This window comes from Gopherus evgoodei, chromosome 11, assembly GCF_007399415.2.
Source record: "Gopherus evgoodei ecotype Sinaloan lineage chromosome 11, rGopEvg1_v1.p, whole genome shotgun sequence".
NCBI classification, from domain to species: domain Eukaryota; kingdom Metazoa; phylum Chordata; order Testudines; family Testudinidae; genus Gopherus; species Gopherus evgoodei.
The window spans coordinates 13,146,414-13,164,885 of record NC_044332.1 but is presented as its reverse complement, the minus strand read 5'-3'; the positions used below and the strand labels follow the sequence as shown (position 1 = coordinate 13,164,885).

The following is an 18,472-nucleotide window of genomic DNA, read 5'->3' as shown; positions in this document are numbered from 1 at the left end:
TTCTTAGCTCTGCTATACCTTTCCTGAGTGATCTTGGGAAAATTACTTAGCCTCTCTATTCCTCACTTTCCCATTTATAAAATAGTGGATGGAGCACTGAACTGGAAGTTGGGAGACCTGGATTATATTCCAGTGCTCTCAAAGACCTGCTGAGACACCTTGGACATTTTACTTCACTGCCCTGTGCCTCAGTTTCCCTATCTGTCAAATGGAAATAATGATACTTACTCCTCTGTGTAAGATGTTTTGAGATCTATAGTACCACTATATAAGAGCTTAGTAGTAGTAATATCAGACATCATCCTGGCATTGCAATTGGCTGACGCAATCCATTTCACTGTGATTTTAAATAACAAAGATACTGTGACTTGTAAATGACACTCTGGGCATATAGAAGGGGTCATTTGTTTTCAGTATCAGCAGAGACTAAGGCCATTGTGCTCAGAACGGCCAAGTTCATGGACATTCTCTCATGGTCACTATTTAGAAGTCACTGTTCTTCGCCTTAGATGATAAAGTAATAGAATATTTAATTTTACAGTCAGGAAATGCATTATTCTGTCTTGTACATAGTGTGGAGAAAGAAGCGTAAGGTCTTTAATGTGCAATGTAATACAAATGTCTAGCACATTGTGGATGCTAGAGCATACAAAACTAATACATAATAATAAGTACACATTGCTTTGGGATCTTAACTTCTCAATTTCTTTGACTTTTGTGTATACAAATGCTTATTGTTGATGTTGAAATAGCGTACATTTTTGCAGTCAATGTTTGCATTTGTAAGAAATCCTCAGTGTACTACATCTCAGCTGTGTTGCACTGAGGATTTCCTGCTGCTCTTAGGGTTAGTGCTTGAACACAGAATGAGGATTAAACAATGAAGAGCTCCTGTCCCTGCCAAAACTTGTTGGCATTTACCTTCCAATCAGAGAGCACAGTTTGGCTGTCGCATTTTTATTGAATGATACTCTCCCTATAAGGATTGTGTATTTATTTCATAATGCTAAATAATTATTACCTTGGGGTTCAGTCCTGATCTCAGTTGACACCTTTGACTTCAAAGGGAGCAAGTTTGGATTCCTTTGTGGACCAGGACTCAGAAGCTCCACATTGAGCTAGTCCATCATGAGAACTGAAGAGGAGAAAAAACGTGAGGAAGGATGGACCAGTGGTTAGGGCACTAGCCTGGGACTGGGGAGACCTGGTTCAATTTCCTTCTTTACCATGGACTTCTGACATGACCGTAAGCAATTCATTATAGCCTTTCTGTCCCTCAGTTCCTCATCTATAAAACGGTATAATAATACTTCCCTACCTTACAGCGATGTTGTGAAGATAAATACATTAAATATTATGAAGCGCTTTGAGATCTACTGATGTTAGGCGCTATTTAAGAGCCAAGTATTATTCTGTGTAAGTTAATAAACAAAAAGATTTGTACTAAATGTTCACTGCACTAGGCAGAATCTAAAACTGGTTCCAGTTCTGAACTCCACGCAAAGTAGTTACCTCAGTAGTAAGTCTGACTGATTGTATTAGAGAGCCAGATTTTCAGCTGAATTAAATTGGGGTAGCTCCACTGAAATCACAATTCAATTGGACATCAGGGTAGCTGCCGCAGTTTACATCATCTGGGCCTTGAGGTGCGATGGGATCTTCATAGTTAAGAATGAATTTCATGTTCCAGAATAATGCAGGATTCACACTCTTAAGGAGTGAAGCATTTAAAGAGCTACATTAATCACAGTAATGTGCTCTGACTGAAGAGTTTGTGCCAGCTGATGCTGGCCTAAGCCATGGCAGAATCTCAGGATGGAAACAGTGCAATGATGCTTAATTGCAATGGCAGCTACAATATCTCTTATGAGATAAGAAAGGGGACATTGTAGGCCAATAAGTGAAAAGCGCTTGCATAGAAGGGGACAAATTCTCACTCTTTAAAGAAACAATTCAAAAGTGTATTAAAGAGTAAAATCCAATACTCTGTGAAAGTAGTATCTAAAGTTTCTTTAAAAAGTCTGAAGATATGTCACATGAAAAACTGTATAACAGACTTGTGTATATTTTAAACTACGGGGGTGGACTGTGGGGCTCTGAATTGTAAAGTGCACCAAAGAGTTGCACTGTAAGTGCCACATATGGATGCTGCTGGTGCAAACTGGTACCTAGTCGCTGTTAACATAGTCCCCTTTCAGACAGGACTAAACTAACGTGAGCTAGATACCACATCCACATGGGGTAGTTAGAATGGAACTCTCTGGTGTGCTCTTCAGTTCACACCTCCATAGTCCACACTGTGGAACTGCGTAGACGTTGCCTGAATCAAAGAAGAAATCCTTAAAATAAACTATGTTAAAGTTTTGTACATGTATTTCTCTGGGAAAAAACAGCTTCAGAGATACTGATAAATGACTCTTCTTCTTCAAGTGCTTGTTCAAGTCAATTCCAATCAGGTGTGCGCGCTCTGCGTGCATGGTGATTGGAAACATTTTTTCCTTAGCAGCTCACGTTGGGTCAGCTGGGGAGCCCCCTGGAGTGGTGCTTTCATGACGCTTGATATATGACCCTGCCAACCCGACCCCCCATCAGTTCCTTCTTACCATCTGTGTCAGCCGTTGGAATGGTGACTCGCTTGTTTTGCAAGTGCTCCCTTGGTGTAGTTACCTAATCTAGTTCTTCTTGTTTTCTTGTTTTGTAGTTGTTAGTATAGTTATAGTTGTTAGTAGAGGTCGGGGCAGGCATCCTATGGCAAAGGTGCCAAAGGCGGCACACGAGCTGATTTTCAGTGGCACTCACACTGCCCGGGTCCTGGCCACCAGTCGGGGGGGAGGGAGGGCTCTGCATTTTAATTTAATTTTAAATGAAGCTTCTTAAACATTTTAAAAACCTTATTTACTTTACATCCAACAATAGTTTAGTTATATATTATAGACTTATAGAAAGAGACCTTCTAAAAACGGTTAAAATGTATTACTGGCACACAAAACCTTAAATTAGAGTGAATAAATTAAGACTCGACACACCACTTCTGAAAGGTTGCTAACCCCTGGTATAGGTGTTTGTGAGCGGGATCTTTCCCTATCCCATCAACCCCTTCTTGGGCTCTGAAACATGCTGCAAGCTCAAGGCTTTAAGTCTTGCAGCACATGCCACAAGCCCACGCCAAGTAGTGATCCCCTCGACTCTTGCCTAACGTGTCTGGGGGAGTCGCATGAGACCGAGCGCTGCAGAATCCGCCGGGCTTTTAAGCCTAGGATGAAAAAGTGGCAGGATTTCCCTTTGAAGCAGCTGCTCATGGAATCTGCACTTCATCCAGCGGCTTCAGACCACCCAGGCTCGGGCCGAGTGCATTGGTGCAGAGTGCTCTGGCATCGGTTCATGACTTGGGGCCGAGGAAGCAGTCTAGTACGAGAGACCATCGGCACTGCAACAGGGAGCAGTGGCCCAGCTCCGCTCTACTTCCCTGGTGCCCCACAGCTGAGAGAGGGCGCTGTCCTCTGAGAGCTGCAGAACTGCCAGGGGACGCGTCGCTGCACGCAAGGAAGGACCTGGCTCCCAGACAGTAAGAGTCGGTGCTGTCAACTCCAGCACCCCAGAAGGCACCATTGAGTTTGGCACACAGCGACTCTCAGGCAGTGCAGTGCCAGGCGGAGGTGTTGGAGCCACCCTCCACCCCAGCCACTTTTGAAGCCGCAAGATATCTCATAGAGGTGACTGCGGCTCAGTCCCCAATTATTAGGGACAAGTCTCTGGTACCATTGAGACCAGTACCATCCAGAGGCAAACTCACCATGATGCAGCGGACTTGATCCTATCACCGCAACATCATTTCCTGACACCAAGTCCAGCACCGGGGACATGGTGATCTATCTGCCTGGCACTGAGGATAGATCTGCACCAGTCCACAACACCCTGCAGTACTGGCACCGTCAAGTGGCTCCGGAGCCCAGCAGCTGATCGCTGGCACCGGACCCACAGCACCAGTCCCCATCATCAGACTGCCAGCACCAATCCTTGGCAAGATTGTCGTGACACTGGTCCCCTGCCTCTTCCACACGACACTGGTGGCCAGCACGTAGGGCTTCAGCACTGCACTCGGGCTCTTCAGCGTCTGATGCCAACTCATATTTTTTGAGGTGCAGTCGGCACAGATCGGGCAGGCACCAAAGGGATACACGTGCGGCCTGGCAGCTGCAGTGGCAACCCCCCACACAATGGCCCTTTTAGACCCCCTCGGCTTACCATCAGGCCCACGGTACCCCTTCCAGGGGCTCTAGGTCTGTGACCTTGGGATGCCGCCCTTCCCAGTCACCTTGAGATAGACCTGCCCCTTGGGGAGCTGAAGCTGCCCTCTCCAAGCCACCCCCTCAGACTGCAGAGGTGGGGTCAGAGCCAGCTCAGGACCTGCTGCTAGTCTATGAGATAGTCTCCTTTGCTGAGCCAGCGGCAGAGCCTGGTACAGTCCAGGAGCAACCCAGGCAGCTTGAGGGACAGGAGGACCCTGTTCCACCACTTGCCACCTCATCTTCCTAACCCAATGAGGCGGTAGCAGGGCAATCAGCTTCAGGGTCCCTCCCTATTGACCACAGGGCACACCAAGACCTGCTCTGTTGCATGGCTTGCAACACAGGCCTGAAGGCAGAGGAAGAGGAAGAAGGCAAAGGATACTATGGGAGACATTTTTGCCCCAGAAGGTCCTTCCTGAGTGGTGCTAACGCTAATAAAGACCATTCAAAACACTAATAAGACCCTGTGGCAGATTCCAGCCTTCATTCCGCCCACCACCAGTGGTGTAGAGAGGAAATACTTTGTTCCTTCCAAGGGTTACAAGTACCTCTTCTCCCACCCACCCTTGCTCCCTGGTGGTCTTGTCGGTAAATGAAAAGGAGCATCAGCAACAGCCACCAGCCCCCAACTCTAAGGAGGCTAAATGCATGGACTTCTTTGGCGGGAAGATCCATGCCGCAGGGGTCCTCCAGCTTAGGCTAGCCAACCAGCAGGCTATCCTCAGCAGGTACAACTTTAATTCTTGGACTTCTATGCCTAAGTATAAGGAGTTGCTTCCAGCAGAGTCAAGGATGGAATTTTCCACCATAGTCGAGGAGGGGAAGGCAGTAGCAAGGACCTCCCTCCAGGCCTCCCTTGACTCGGCTGATTCAGCTGGCCATACCCTCTCCTTGGGGGCGGTGATGAGATGAACTTCCTGTGTCCAAGTGTCCGGGTTACCTCCGAAAGTTCAACACACCTTGCAGGACCTTCCCTTTGAGGGCACAGGGCTGTTCTCGGACCAGACCAGTTGACTTGAAGCTACACAGCCTGAAAGACTCTAGGGAAACTATGAAGTCATTGGGGATGCACACGCCGGCTATCCAGTGCAAACATTTCAAGCCCCAGCTGCAGCAGCAGTGGCAGTACCATCCCCACCCAAGGCAGGACTTCTACTGCTGTAGGGCAGAAATAACAGGCGCGAGTCTTCAAACCCACCTTCAGGGCAGGGACGGGGCCTGACCAAGCCATTGTTGGGCTCCAAACAAGGCTTTTGAAGGGACACCCGAGGATGGCATACCTGCTGTGATTCTGGATCCTTCCCCATGCTTCATGAATAGTTTGTCCCACTTCTACCATGCTTGATCACAAATAGCATCGGACTGCTGGGTGCTCTGCACAGTAGAAGTGGGATATTTTCTCAGTTCTGCACCTCCCCTCCCTCCCACCCCCTTTCCCCATCTCTCTTCAGGGACCCTTTTCACGAGCAACTCCTTATCCAGGAGGTGCAATTGCTTCTTGCCATAGGAGCAGTGGAGGAGGTTCCTCAGGAGCTAAGGGGAAAGGGATTCTACTCCAGATACTTCCTTATCCCCAAGGCAAAGGGGGTCTCAGACCCTTTCTAGACCTGCGAGGACTCAATCAGTTCATGGTGGAGTTGAAGTTCTGCATGGTCTCCCTGAGCACGATCATACCTTCCTTGGATCTGGGAGACTGGTACACCGCCCTTGACATGAAAGATGCATACTTTCACATAATCATTTGTCCAGCTCACAGACATTTCCTGATGTTTGTGCTCCCATTTCATCTATCGATGGCCTCCCAAGTGTTCACCAAGGGTATGTCGGTGGTTGCGGCCTTTCTCTGCAAGAGGCAGGTACAGGTGTATCCTTACCTCAACAACTGGCTGCTGTGGGGGTGCTCCAGGGAGCTGGTGGAGTTTCATGTCCAGTTCGTCAGAGCTACCTTTTAGAGACTAGGGCTCCTCCTCAATGTGAACAAGTCAATGCTGTCACCGACCCAAAGAATAGAATTCATTGGGGTGGTGCTGGACTCGGTACAGGCGAGAGCAATCCTGCCGGAGTCCCAATTCCAAGCAATGACAGACATCATCCAGACTCTCAAGCAATACCCCCCACCACAACTTCAAGAGGATGCCTGAGTCTCCTCAGCCATATGGCTGCCTGCACCTACGTGGTCAGGCATGCCAGACTGAGGTTCAGACCACTCCAAGCATGGCTTGTGTCAACCTGTCACCCAGGACGAGACAGCTTGGACTTAGTAGTGACAGTGCCAGAGCGAGTTCTAGAATCCCTCCGTTGGTGGCTAGACCCTTGCACAGTCCATGAAGGAGTCTCCTTCAACACCCTTCAACCCTCCATGACCCTAGTAGCGGACGTGTCAGTTCTGGGTTGGGGGTCCACCTAGGAGGTCTGTGGTTTCAGACCAAGATTTCACTCCACATCACTATCAGGGAGCTCAGACCTGTGTGACTAGCCTGCCAGACCTTGCAGTCCAGAATGCAGGGCCAGTGCGTAGCGGTGATGACCAACAACGCCACCGCCATGTTTTACATAAACAAGCAGGGCAGAGCCCACTCCTCCCCTCTCTGTTGGGAAGCTCTCCAGCTTTAGGACACCTCCAGGTTAATGGAGTATGCTATTTCCCAGGAGTACAGAACAAGCTGTTGGCATTTACCTTCCAATCAGAGAACACAGTTTGGCTGTCACATTTCACAACCATGAGTGGTCCATCCATCCGGACATCATACATTCCATCTTCCAAAGGTGGGGGTTTCCCCACATAGAACTTTTTGCCACCAGGAGCAACAGGAAGTGTCCAACATTCTGCTTTGTCCAAAAACATAGTCCAGGCTCCATCTTGGACGCATTCATGCTACCCTGGGAAGACTGCCTCATCTGTGCCTTTCCGCTGGTCCCACTCATCCACAAGGTGCTGCTCAAGATCCGCAGAGGCAATTCTGCTGGCCCCTGTGTGGCCACACCAACATTGGTACACCATGCTTCTGGAGCTGTCAGTGGACACCCCAATCGCACTGCCGCTCTACCCCGATCTGATCACACAGAGCCACGGTCACCTCCTTCACCCAGACCTCCAGTCCTTCCATCTTATGGCTTGGAAGCTTCATGGTTAAAGCCAATGGAACTCCAATGCTCAGAATTGGTGAGGAAATGCTGCTTGGTAGCAGGAAATCTTCCATTGGGACCACTTACGTAACTAAGTGGGAAAAGTTCTCGTGCTGGTGTGAGCAGCGTCACACTCCTCCACTTCAGGCATCTATACCACTCATCCTGGAGTATTTACTGCATCTAAAGCAGCAGGGATTGGCAGGATCATCCATCAGGGTACACCTCACTGCCATCTCGGCATTCCACCCCGGGGAGTTGGGGTGTTCTTTATTAGCCAACCCCGTGGTAGGGTCTTTCCTGAAGGGCATAGAAAGGTTATATCCACATTTGTGATCACCTGTACCTGCTTGGGATCTCAATCTGGTCCTCTCCAGACTAATGGGGCCCCCATTCCAGCCACTGGTGACATGCTCCCTTCTGTATCTCTTGTTGCCATCACATCAGCCAGAAGGGTGTCCGAATTAAAAGCGCTGATCTCCAATCCCCCCTACATGGTCTTCCATAAGGACAAAGTACAACTTAGGCCACACCCAGCCTTTCTACCCAAGGTGGTGTCTCAATTCCACATTGGTCAAGACATCTTTCTGTCAGTCTTCTGTCCCAAGCCTAATGCTAGTGTGCAGGAGCAGAGGCATCACTCACTGAATGTCCAGTGCGTGTTAGCATTCTATATCGAGCACACGAAGTCTTTCAGGAAATCGAACCAACTGTTGTGGTGGCGGGAGACTGGATGAAAGGGCTTCCAGTCTCTTCACAATGCATTTCTTCCTGTATCACAAACTGCATCCGTACTGGCTACAAGCTGGTCAAGGTCCCAGCGCCAGCTATTATGGCCCACTCGACAAGAGCACAAGCCTTGTCAGCCGCCTTCCTGGCCCAGGTGCCTATCCAGGAGATCTGCAGAGCAGCGACCTGGTCTTCCATGCACACGTTTGCCATTAACTATGCCATCACCCAGCATACCAGAGAGGATGCAGCTTCCAGCAGAGCAATTCTCCAATTAGTGAATCCTTAACAAGCACTCAAAGAAGAAAAAATGGTTATTCATCTTCTTGTAACTGTTGTTCTTCGAGATGTGCTGTTCACATCCATTCCAATATCACCCACCTTCCCCTCTGTCGGAGTAGCTGGCAAGAAGGAATTGAAGGGGAGTTGGATTGGCAGGGTCATATATTGAGCACCATGAAGGCGCCACTCCAGGGGGCTTCCAAGCTGACCCAATGGGAGCTGCTGAGGGAAAAAGTTTCCAACGACCATGCACGCGGTGCGTGCACACCTGATCGGAATAAACACGAACAATACATCTTGAAGAACAAGAGTTATGAGCAGGCAAAAGTGTCTCTCTTGTGAGATGAAGACATCCTCCTCTTTGTGCATATTCAGTTCCTGAAGCAGCTTGGTCACTATAATTTCCCCTCAGTCAGTTGCATCCCTTTGTAAGATCTATTTATAAATAATTATCAGAGCTAGCTATTATTATTATGAGCTTTTCAGCAGTAGATCTGAAAGCACTTTACAAAGGAGGTCATTTTAGAGATGGGAAAGTGAGGCACACAGCGGTGAAATGATTTGCCCAAGATCCCCCATCAGCTAGCAGCAAGCTGGCAACACAATCCAGGATTCCTACTGTACTTCATTGTACTCGATACTTTTTAGGGTTGGAGCTTATTTAGGAAGTGTAACAAGGTGACTTGCCCTTGGGCTGGAGAGCCTGGGGCTAAGCCAGTCCTGATTACAGGATGACTCCCACCTGAAAGGAATATAAGTAGCCAGGTTTAAGTGCTGATGGCATCCAGTGAGAGAAAGGGCTGGAGGAAATAGTCCTCAGGGCCCTGATTCAGTAGAGAGAAGCCAGAGCAGATAAAGTAAGCTAAGAGCATGGAGGCCTGGGAGAGATACTGACTAAAACAGAAGAAAGAGTCAAAATCTCTGCAGGCAGAGAGGTCTAGGAAAAATGCTGACTAACCAGGGAAGAGACTGGGAGACTCAGAAGGGGAGCAAAGAGATAGGAAGTGGCCCAGGGAAAACTGCATTGTTAGTAAAGATCCAACCTAATTCAGGGCCCTGGGCTGGAACCAAGAGTCAAGGGTGGGACTGTGTTCCCCTACCAGCCCAGGGAGGGGCAGACAAGCCCTTCACAAGGGTAGTTGAACCCAGCAGCAGATTGAACTGAGGATGGGCTGAAGACAAGCCCCAGAGAGGATAGAAGGCTTTTTGTTTCTGTTAGAGACGGTTTTGGATTTTAGTGTGGAAAATGGGGACCCTGAAAGGGGTGGACTAAAGACTGTGATCTGGCTGGTGGTCTGTCTCAGTGAGTAAGTTACCATGTAGAAAGACTGCCATGGCACCTGAGTGACTGTCAACAGGTGGCGCTAGTACAGTAAGGAGCAGCAATGTCATTCTTGACCATGAGGGGATACCAAGTGGTGAGAGAACTCTGTAGCAAGAAACATGAATTATAGAGGCTTTAAAATGTGAATTAAAATACCCTCCTAATATTCTGCAGTTTTGGAATTTAATTGCCCTATGCTTATTCCTTCAATTTAATCTTGACTGAGTTCAAGAACTAGTGCAAACACTAAAAAGAATGTCCGTATCTCTGCTATCTGTACATACACAGATAATAACGTGCGGATCCTATTCCATTCTTAATCTGATTAGGTGATGGGCATTTTAAAGAACACTGTAAATTAATCTTCTGTATGAAACTTATTTTCAACAATGTATTTTGGGAATGTTGCAAACATGTACAGTCAGCTGTATCATTAGAATTCCTTTAAGGATACAAGGACTTTTTTTTAAGTCCTTAATTGTATAAGATTAGTGCTCTCCTGATCTTCTAAAAGGACAATCTGTTTTTAATAAAGCCCATGTAGCCAGGCTAATTAGAGCAGGTAATAAAATCTTCTAGCTGGTTGATTAATCTTTAGAAAATTTTTAAGAGTCTACACTGATCAGGAAGTGAGGTTGTAAATAGAGACATTTCCACTGTTTAGCAGTATTGTCCTAGATAAAGAAAAAATATGCTCTTCTGATGAATAGATATTAATTTTTTTTATTTTTCTGGTTGTTTAAAAAACAAATTTATTACTAAGGATGATCTTAGACAAAATTCCTGGCTCAACACATCTTAGCCCTTGGAATGTTTGAAATCTGTGTCTGGTTAAAATGTTGCTACTGGTCCTATCTGTATGATGGTCAGACTTAAATCCTTAATCTAAACACCGTGGAACATTTGGGCATTTGAAATCCAGTCCTGGTTGTGCAGCTGGAGCCCATCTCTCTAGTACAATTCCATATTGGTTGTCTAATACAATGCAGACTAGTCTAATCTAAGTATTTATCATCCCTGTGGTATCTTTGCTTTATAACAAATTACACATACAATCTAAATGTCTGCCAAAAAGTTTAGACTTGGATGCTGAAAGATAGGCATCTGTAACACTATATTTAAGGATCTGATTGAAAGCCCATTAAGGTTGATGTTGGATCCTTTCCATTGATTTCAATGGGCTTTGGATCAGGGCCTTACAGCTAGATTTTCAAAGTTATTTAGGTGCCTAAAGAAGCAGATAGGTGCCTAGTGGGAATTATAGAAGGGTTTGAGCAGATGAGGTGTGTAAATTCCATTGATTTCAGTGGATTTAGGCACCTAACCCACTTACACTCCTACTGGGGTTTTCAAAAGAAGCTACCTGCATCTTTAGGCACTGACATGCCTTTGCAAATCTGGCCCTTGGTGCCTAAAAAATAAATGACCTAATTTCCCCAAAAAATAACTGAACAGGAGCAAGTAACAAGTAAACTGCATAAGTAGGACTGCTTTAGCCAGCGTGCAAATTATAGTGCATATGCAGCTCTAAATTACACTGGAGACAATATTGGTTGAAGATTGGGGAAAGTGTAAAGGTGGCTTAAAGTCACATTTGTCTGAAAATGAGTTTGCTACAGTGCAGGACTGAATTAGGGTTGCCAGGTGTCTGGTTTTTGACTGGAATGCCCAGTCGTAAAGGCCCAGGTGGCTCCAGTCGGCATCACTGACCAGGCCATTAAAAGTGTGGTTGGCGGCACAGTGGGGGCCTTGGGCGAAGACAGGCTCCCATATGGCTCCCGGAAGCGGCCGCCAAGTCTCTGCAGACCCCATGGCACATGGGCAGCCAGGGAGCCTGTGCGTGCTGCCCCTGCCCTGAGTGCCGGCTCCGCAGCTCCCATTGGCTGGGAACCATGACCAATGGAAGCTGTGGGAATGGTGCCTGCGAAAGCAAAGGCCCTGCATGGAGCCTTCCTGGCTGCCTGTGCACCTAGGGAGTGCAGGGGCCTGATGGCCACTTCCTGGGAGCTGCAGTAAGTGCCACTGGGACCCCAGACTCCCTCCTGCACCCCAATCACCACCCCAGCTCAGAGTCCCCTCCCACACACAAACTCCCTCCCGGAGCCTGCACCTTGCTGCCCTCCAACACCCCAACCCTCTGCCCCAGCCCTGAGCCCCTGCCTGCACCCCAAACCCCTCATCCCTGACCCCACCCCAGATCTCATATCCCCAGGCAGAGCCCTCACCCTCCACTGCATCCCAACCCCCTGTCACAGTCCAGAGGCCCCTCCTGCACTCCAAATCCCTTATCCTCACCCCTAGCCCAGAGCCCATACCCCCTATGCCCCAGCCTGGAGCCCCTCTTGCTCCCCAGACCCCTCATTCCTGCTCCCCTGAGTCCATACCTCCAACCCAGAGCCCAATCCCCTCCGTACCCCAACTCCCTGGCCCAACCCAGAATCTTGTCCCACACTCCAAACCCCTCGTTCCTGGCTCCACCCCTCAGCCTGAGCCTTTGCTCCCCTACACACCCCAACCCCAGCCCAGTGAAAGTGAGGTGAGGGTGAGGTACAGCAAGCGACGGAGAGAGAGCAGATGGAGTGAGTCGCGGGAGGGCCCTCGGAGAAGGGGCAGGGCAGGGGATAAGGCAAGGGTGTTTGGTTTTGTGCAATTAGAAAGTTGGCAACCCTAGACTCAATCCAGGTTTTTAAATTAGCAAATTTGCAATGTCAAATTTCTTGCTGCAGTGCTGGCTAAACAATCTAAAAAGATTTCGACTGCTTAAATAATAACATGTTGCATAACAAGTTTTTCCTCTGATGTTCACCCTGTGCTTTATGAAACTAGTATATATGGCATATAGAATTTTGGTTAAATTTTATATTGTGTTGCTATGCTACTGGCTTAACGCATTTCACTTTTCAGCCACATATATGCCGCCACCAGCAGATTCATAAATGGCAATTTTAATTAAAGCATGAGACCAATTTCTTTCTTTTATTTACATTCATATGCCTGCATAAACTTCAGTAAAGTTGCCAAGGTATGAATGACAGCAGAACTTGGTCATCATTTTCCATTATATTTCAGGGTATTTACAGTGTACCTGTGCATCGTACTTTGAAAACATACTAAACATACTCCCATGTTGAGCGGTGTAGATGCAGTCTTCAGATTTAAAGAAGGATGGGGTTTGGGCTACTTTTAACAACTAACATTGCTTCAGAAATATGCTCTGTGGAACATGCATTTGAAAAAAATAAATTATGTCTTTTGACTATACTCAGTGTTATCATTTATAGAGACCAAGGTTGCAAACATACTTGTGCTTAGCTTTAAGTACATGCATTAGTGTTTGCAGGACTGGAGGCTGACTGCAGTTTACTAGAAGCAATGTTGAAGAACCAATAGTGAGCAATGGAAAAAATAGACAACTGTATAAATGCAAAAATAAATTGTTAATGAATTTATTACATGAATTTGTGCAGTAATCTCAAAAATTAATACTTTTCTTTTTTCCTAGGATTCAGAATTTCCCATAGATACTCAAGTGAACCCTTATCTTGCTCGTGCCAAGCAATGCACCCGGCCATTGAAATCTGGAGTATACAGGCTGAGCAGCACTTTAAAAGTCCATGATCTAGCAGTCAGCTGGTAGGAACCTTAACCATTTTTTCAGTTTCTCATTGTATAACTGTTGAGTTTTATCTTTCAAAAGGTCATAGAGAACAATTTGCTGAAAGTGGTGAAGGGACTGTTTTTGTTGAACATCTGAAACAATTGTCAAAAGCACTGTGCAGGCCAAGCGGACTAGGCTGAGTCCTTGATTAAGAGACCTAAACCCTCGTCTATAAAATGTACAGAATACTTGCCCTGAGATTCCCATGCAATTTACTTACTGCCATAGTCTGATCTCCTATTACTCTGATTTATATCTAGTTATATCTATATCCTATTACTCTGGTTTATATCTATAATGAATCCAGGGAGTTCCTCCAGATAAATGCTTTTAGTAGTTGATGTAACTGAGAACAGAATCTTGCCATCAGAAATTTTTTTATGGCAGACTCGTATCTGTGTCCTTTTCCCCTCTGTAGTCCATTTTGTCAGAGTGGATTTTCAAACCAGGTGAAAAGCATATGTGATAGGCCAACATTCTCAATATATCCATTAAAGATAGCTGGGAGTTTGCCATAAAAAATCTGTGTGGTAGTGAAGTCTTATAGTATGTACTTCTAACGTTAACAGTCATTCTTTATAGATGTTTAAAGTGTGTGTAAATTGGTTTTCATGAGAAATAAACTAACAGAACTGGATTGCCAAGGAATAATAGATAGATATGGCGGTAATGCTCATCTGAGTTTGCATCATCTTTTTTTGCTACAGTCTTCATCTACTCTTGAGGAAAGACCTGTAATTTGGACCAAATTCGTAGTGATTTTGTGAGTTTTGTGTAAAGGGGCAAGGATGAATGTGCTAAAATTCATGTACACATGTGAACTAAGCTATGTTTTTAACTTAAGGGCCAGGTCCTCAGCAGGTGTAAGTTGACAAAGTTGGTAGCACTGTTCTGCAAAAACCACTCTGGCGGGGGTTTTGTGGGTGGACTCCAAACGTCGCACTCTTATACTACCATAACAGGACTTTAAAGGAAGTGTTGGGGGAAGCTGAATGTTCTCCATTGTGGACAAAAATGGTTTCCTTTTGGTTGGCAGGTTTGTATTTAATAATAATTTCTAATGAAAATCTTTTATGTGAAGGTGACTGTACAGATTCTCGTAGTTGAATGATAAAAAAAATGAATGTTTTTGCAATTGTTTGCAGCCCATTTCCTTGGGTCAAAATATCAAGTTTTAAATTTAGATTCATTAAATGTCATGGTTTACAAGCAATTGCACCCTTAACGTGCTTGCTAGTTATTGGGCTGAGGAAGAGTAAACACGAAAGTCATCTTTGACAATAGGTTACAGCTAGCAGCAAAGTTCAGTAATTTCTGACAAATTAGCTAGGTGTGTTTCTTTGTAAATACATGTTTGAAACCCACCCAGATGCATTTCTTTTGCTATCTACAGATCTTTTGTAACAGTTTTGTACTGTCCAAACTGTAGCCAGATTACAGGTTCAAGGCTACTAAATTTATCAGCCTAAAGACAAATTGTCTTTCCTCATTTAATTTCACAAAGTTCTTGTTAAATCCAAGGAGTTTTCTCCAAAGTTAAGTTATTTTCTTAGATCTTGTGTTTTGGGTAGTGTGGTTTCTCAAATGTCAGTTGAAGGCCTTCCCAAAAATCAGTGTTTGAAAAATTGGAGAAACACTCAATATAATTTTATGAAGATCTGTCATATAAGCAATAAACAGCAAGTAGAGCTGGTTAAACTGTTGGTAACAAAAGGAGGTTTGTGCTGATCAAAATTGTTCTTTGAACCCAAAACGCCTGGTAACTTTACACTGTATGAGGTGGTGTCAGGAAATAAATCAAGGGAGACATGGCCATCTGACAGATAGATGGCTGGCACAAACAGGACAACACAAATGTGCTGTCACTTAAAGCTATACTTTACTTAGTCTCAAGCACTTACACACGTCCGCAACAGGTTAGTAAAACACCCCCAACCCTCAATTACCAAAGTTGGGTGTGCCCCTCGAGTGGCACAGCGGCAGTCTTCCGATGGCCAATCTTCCATCTGCCAATGGAGACCACAAGATGTTTCTAGAGGGAGAGTCCTTGAAGAGTACAGTTATCTCAAACTTTCTTCCCTTATTTATTCATTAGTATCACAATAACATGTCACTGAAAGAAAACTTGTTAAGCAAGCAATTTCAAAGGTTAAGCAGGAGGTTTCCTTCTGATCATCAGTGAGCCAGATGGTTTTTTTCAGCCTGCATGTCTTGAAGCCCTAACAGATACATCCCTGAGGGCACATATAGACAAGCTTCCTGTTTTCCTAAAATGCATATCTGAGCAATTTCAACAGAGATCTCATCAGGAAGGACGCAGGATCAAGCTGCCTTTTCTGTGGCACCCAAATTTCCTCCCCTCCTGACTCGGTCATGCTAAGGCTGCTACACAGGCCCACTTATGGCCTGCTAGCTTGCCTACTTTTAGCAATAAGCAGTAGTGTTTCAGGCACTTTACTGGTCTGCCAAGATCTCCCCGTACAAAAATTGTTCTTCTTTGTGAAACTAGGAACAATTTTTCAAAAATCTGAAAATGTTTGATGAAAATCCATTAAAATCTTATTTGTGGTTAGGAAGACTGCTAAACCATTTTGACAGATTTTCACAGTAGTTCTTTAAATTTCTGCTTGATTTTTGATGGGCTTGGTTTAATCACGAGTGATTGGCTGAATCTACCCCATATGGTAGGTCATCAGTCCCCTTGATGATTACCTGTTCTGTTAATTCCCTTTGAAGCACCTGGCATTGGCCACTGTTGGAAGACAGGATACTGGGCTAGATGGACCTTTGGTCTGACCCAGTATGGCTGTTCTTATGTTCTTATATTCTCAAGTTCTTATGTCAATATTTTGACTAATTTTCTCTGATGCAGCTGCATACTGCATGGGATCTCAGATCCAGTGAGGGAGGATAGCTGGGCATAACTGTGTGTCACTTCTTTCTGCAGTCTGTGTAGGGGAGTTACTAATCTTCCTTGCCCAAAAGTGTACAGCCAGGATTTTAGGAGGACGTTGATCCTATCCTCATGCCCCTCTCTGCACACTGGAAGGGAAAGTGATCCATTCACAAAAATATTTAGGTTTATTGCCCAATATTATGTAAAACCTGCATTTGTTTGTTGTAGCAGGCTACTCTTCCCCTCAAAGGCCAGCCAGCTCTGTTTAGAAGCAGAGCCACTTCAAAAAATGGTGTTTGGACACTGTAGAGGGGATTATCAGATCCTGTTAGAAAGGGATGAGGTGACTGACCGATGAGCATCTGATTTCTATGGAGGCTGGAAGGGTGGCTGGTGGTGGGATTCACAGGAAACCAGTTGACTCCTGTGATAGGCCATGGGGCAGGGAGGCTCTGAGAAGGGAGGATCTGAGTCAGTGGGAAAGTAGCCATTGGGCTTATGTTGAACTGTTTTATTTTGGGAGTTACTAAAGGTTGTCAGTGCAACCAATAAATGGTATCCTGAAAAAAGGGCCTGAACAGACTCTGGGCTTGGCATTAATACCTCCTGGGCTGGGGAGACACCCTAACTATAGCTACATACACCGTTAAAAAATGTATTCCTGTTTACATGTAAGTGGGTGTTCCTAAATCCTTTTAGCCCTACATGATACTTTATAGTGTAAAGAATAGGTCTAAACAGCTATGCCTGCCACTGTTGCCATATGACTTTAGAGATAATAAAGAAAAGCAAATATAAAGGATTTAGTGATATTATCAAGGTTTTCCTGGTGGGATTAGTCAAAGATATTTTTTCCTCCAAGGATTAGCTCATCATTATATTTAATTATACTAGGTTTCCCCATTTATTATGAGTGCCTTCCAGAGGTGATATTTTTTAAATCTCCTTGAAAATTCAGACACATTGACTTTCTGCAGACAGTGTTATAACATCCCCTCATTCTAAAATTACACCTTAAGGCTCCAATCCTGCATTGAGATCTGCAAAGGCTCAGTGGTCTGCTGTGCTTTATACTTGTCTTCAGGTCTAGTTTTAAAGAAGTGAAAGGTCAATGCTATAGTCTGGTCCATCATCCAATTTACATGTGGTTTTCTTATTTTAAATGGAATCTACTTCAGACTGCTTGAGTGTTTAGGATATGAAGACAGTGTTCTCATTGTCAGTTGTGAGCCTCTTCCTTTAAGAGCTAAGCATTTTAGCTTCTAGGTAAAAATAAATGTTATTTACCAAACCTCTGTGGAGCAGTGATGACACCTTCTGGGTATATAGGAAAACCCAGACATCTAACATGGGTTTTTCAGGGTCTTTACCATCTAACATGCTGTTCTTGTTTAGAGTTCAAAACTGAGCAAATGGTATTTGAGCAACTACAAATTAGATAATCCAGCTGGTATAATACGCAAGTTTCACACTTAAATAAGTACCCTTAGAAATACCTAAGGGTCTTCCATTTGCTGTAAACTTAAAATGGTATTAAACTTAAACTTTCCCTTCAGACATTCTTTCAGGGCTTCCACTGAAGGCCCTGGGCATTGTTCTTGTGAATCAGAGAATAATTTAGCCAACCCTTCGCAGAATTGCACATCCCATGGCACCAGGCAACCATTTGATATATGAACCATCTGCCTGACATTCAGTCTCTTTAATGTACAGAAACTCGTTTTTTTAAAGTTCCCAGATCTTATGAGTTTATACAGCTGTTTGAGAATTGAGTTAAAATTCTGTCTGATAATTAAGTACTGTCACCTAAGTAGAAAATGTCTATACATTATATTCATAAAGTATTATCTAATCAGCAAAATCCTTCTAGTCCCCAGAACATGTATGATACATTTCTTTGGTGCAGTATGACTTGTTGAATCTTTAATGAAAAATATGTGTAAGAACTACAAAAGGGTGCCATGTTTCTCAACATGGAAACAACTGGCTTAGGGGAATGGAAACTTTGTGAATGCTAATTTACTTACTTTCCTCCTAATTCTTCTTTCGGGGGATGCAGTTTCCTTTCAGCCCCAGTCGAAGTGACAGTGGGTCCAGCCACAGAACCTGTGAGTCAATACTCTTATCCACTCTTCGTGGTGGAGGATGTGTGGGATCTTTTCCTCACA

General features: G+C 45.0%; 1 protein-coding gene across 1 annotated transcript in view; it reads left to right on the top strand.

The window, feature by feature from the left end:
* SPAG16 (sperm associated antigen 16) overlaps positions 1-18,472 on the top strand; it is an 844,823-nt gene that overhangs the window by 158,612 nt on the left and 667,739 nt on the right. Inside the window, 1 exon segment of the mRNA XM_030579560.1 lies at positions 13,253-13,383. Coding sequence (XP_030435420.1) covers positions 13,253-13,383 — 131 coding nt within the window.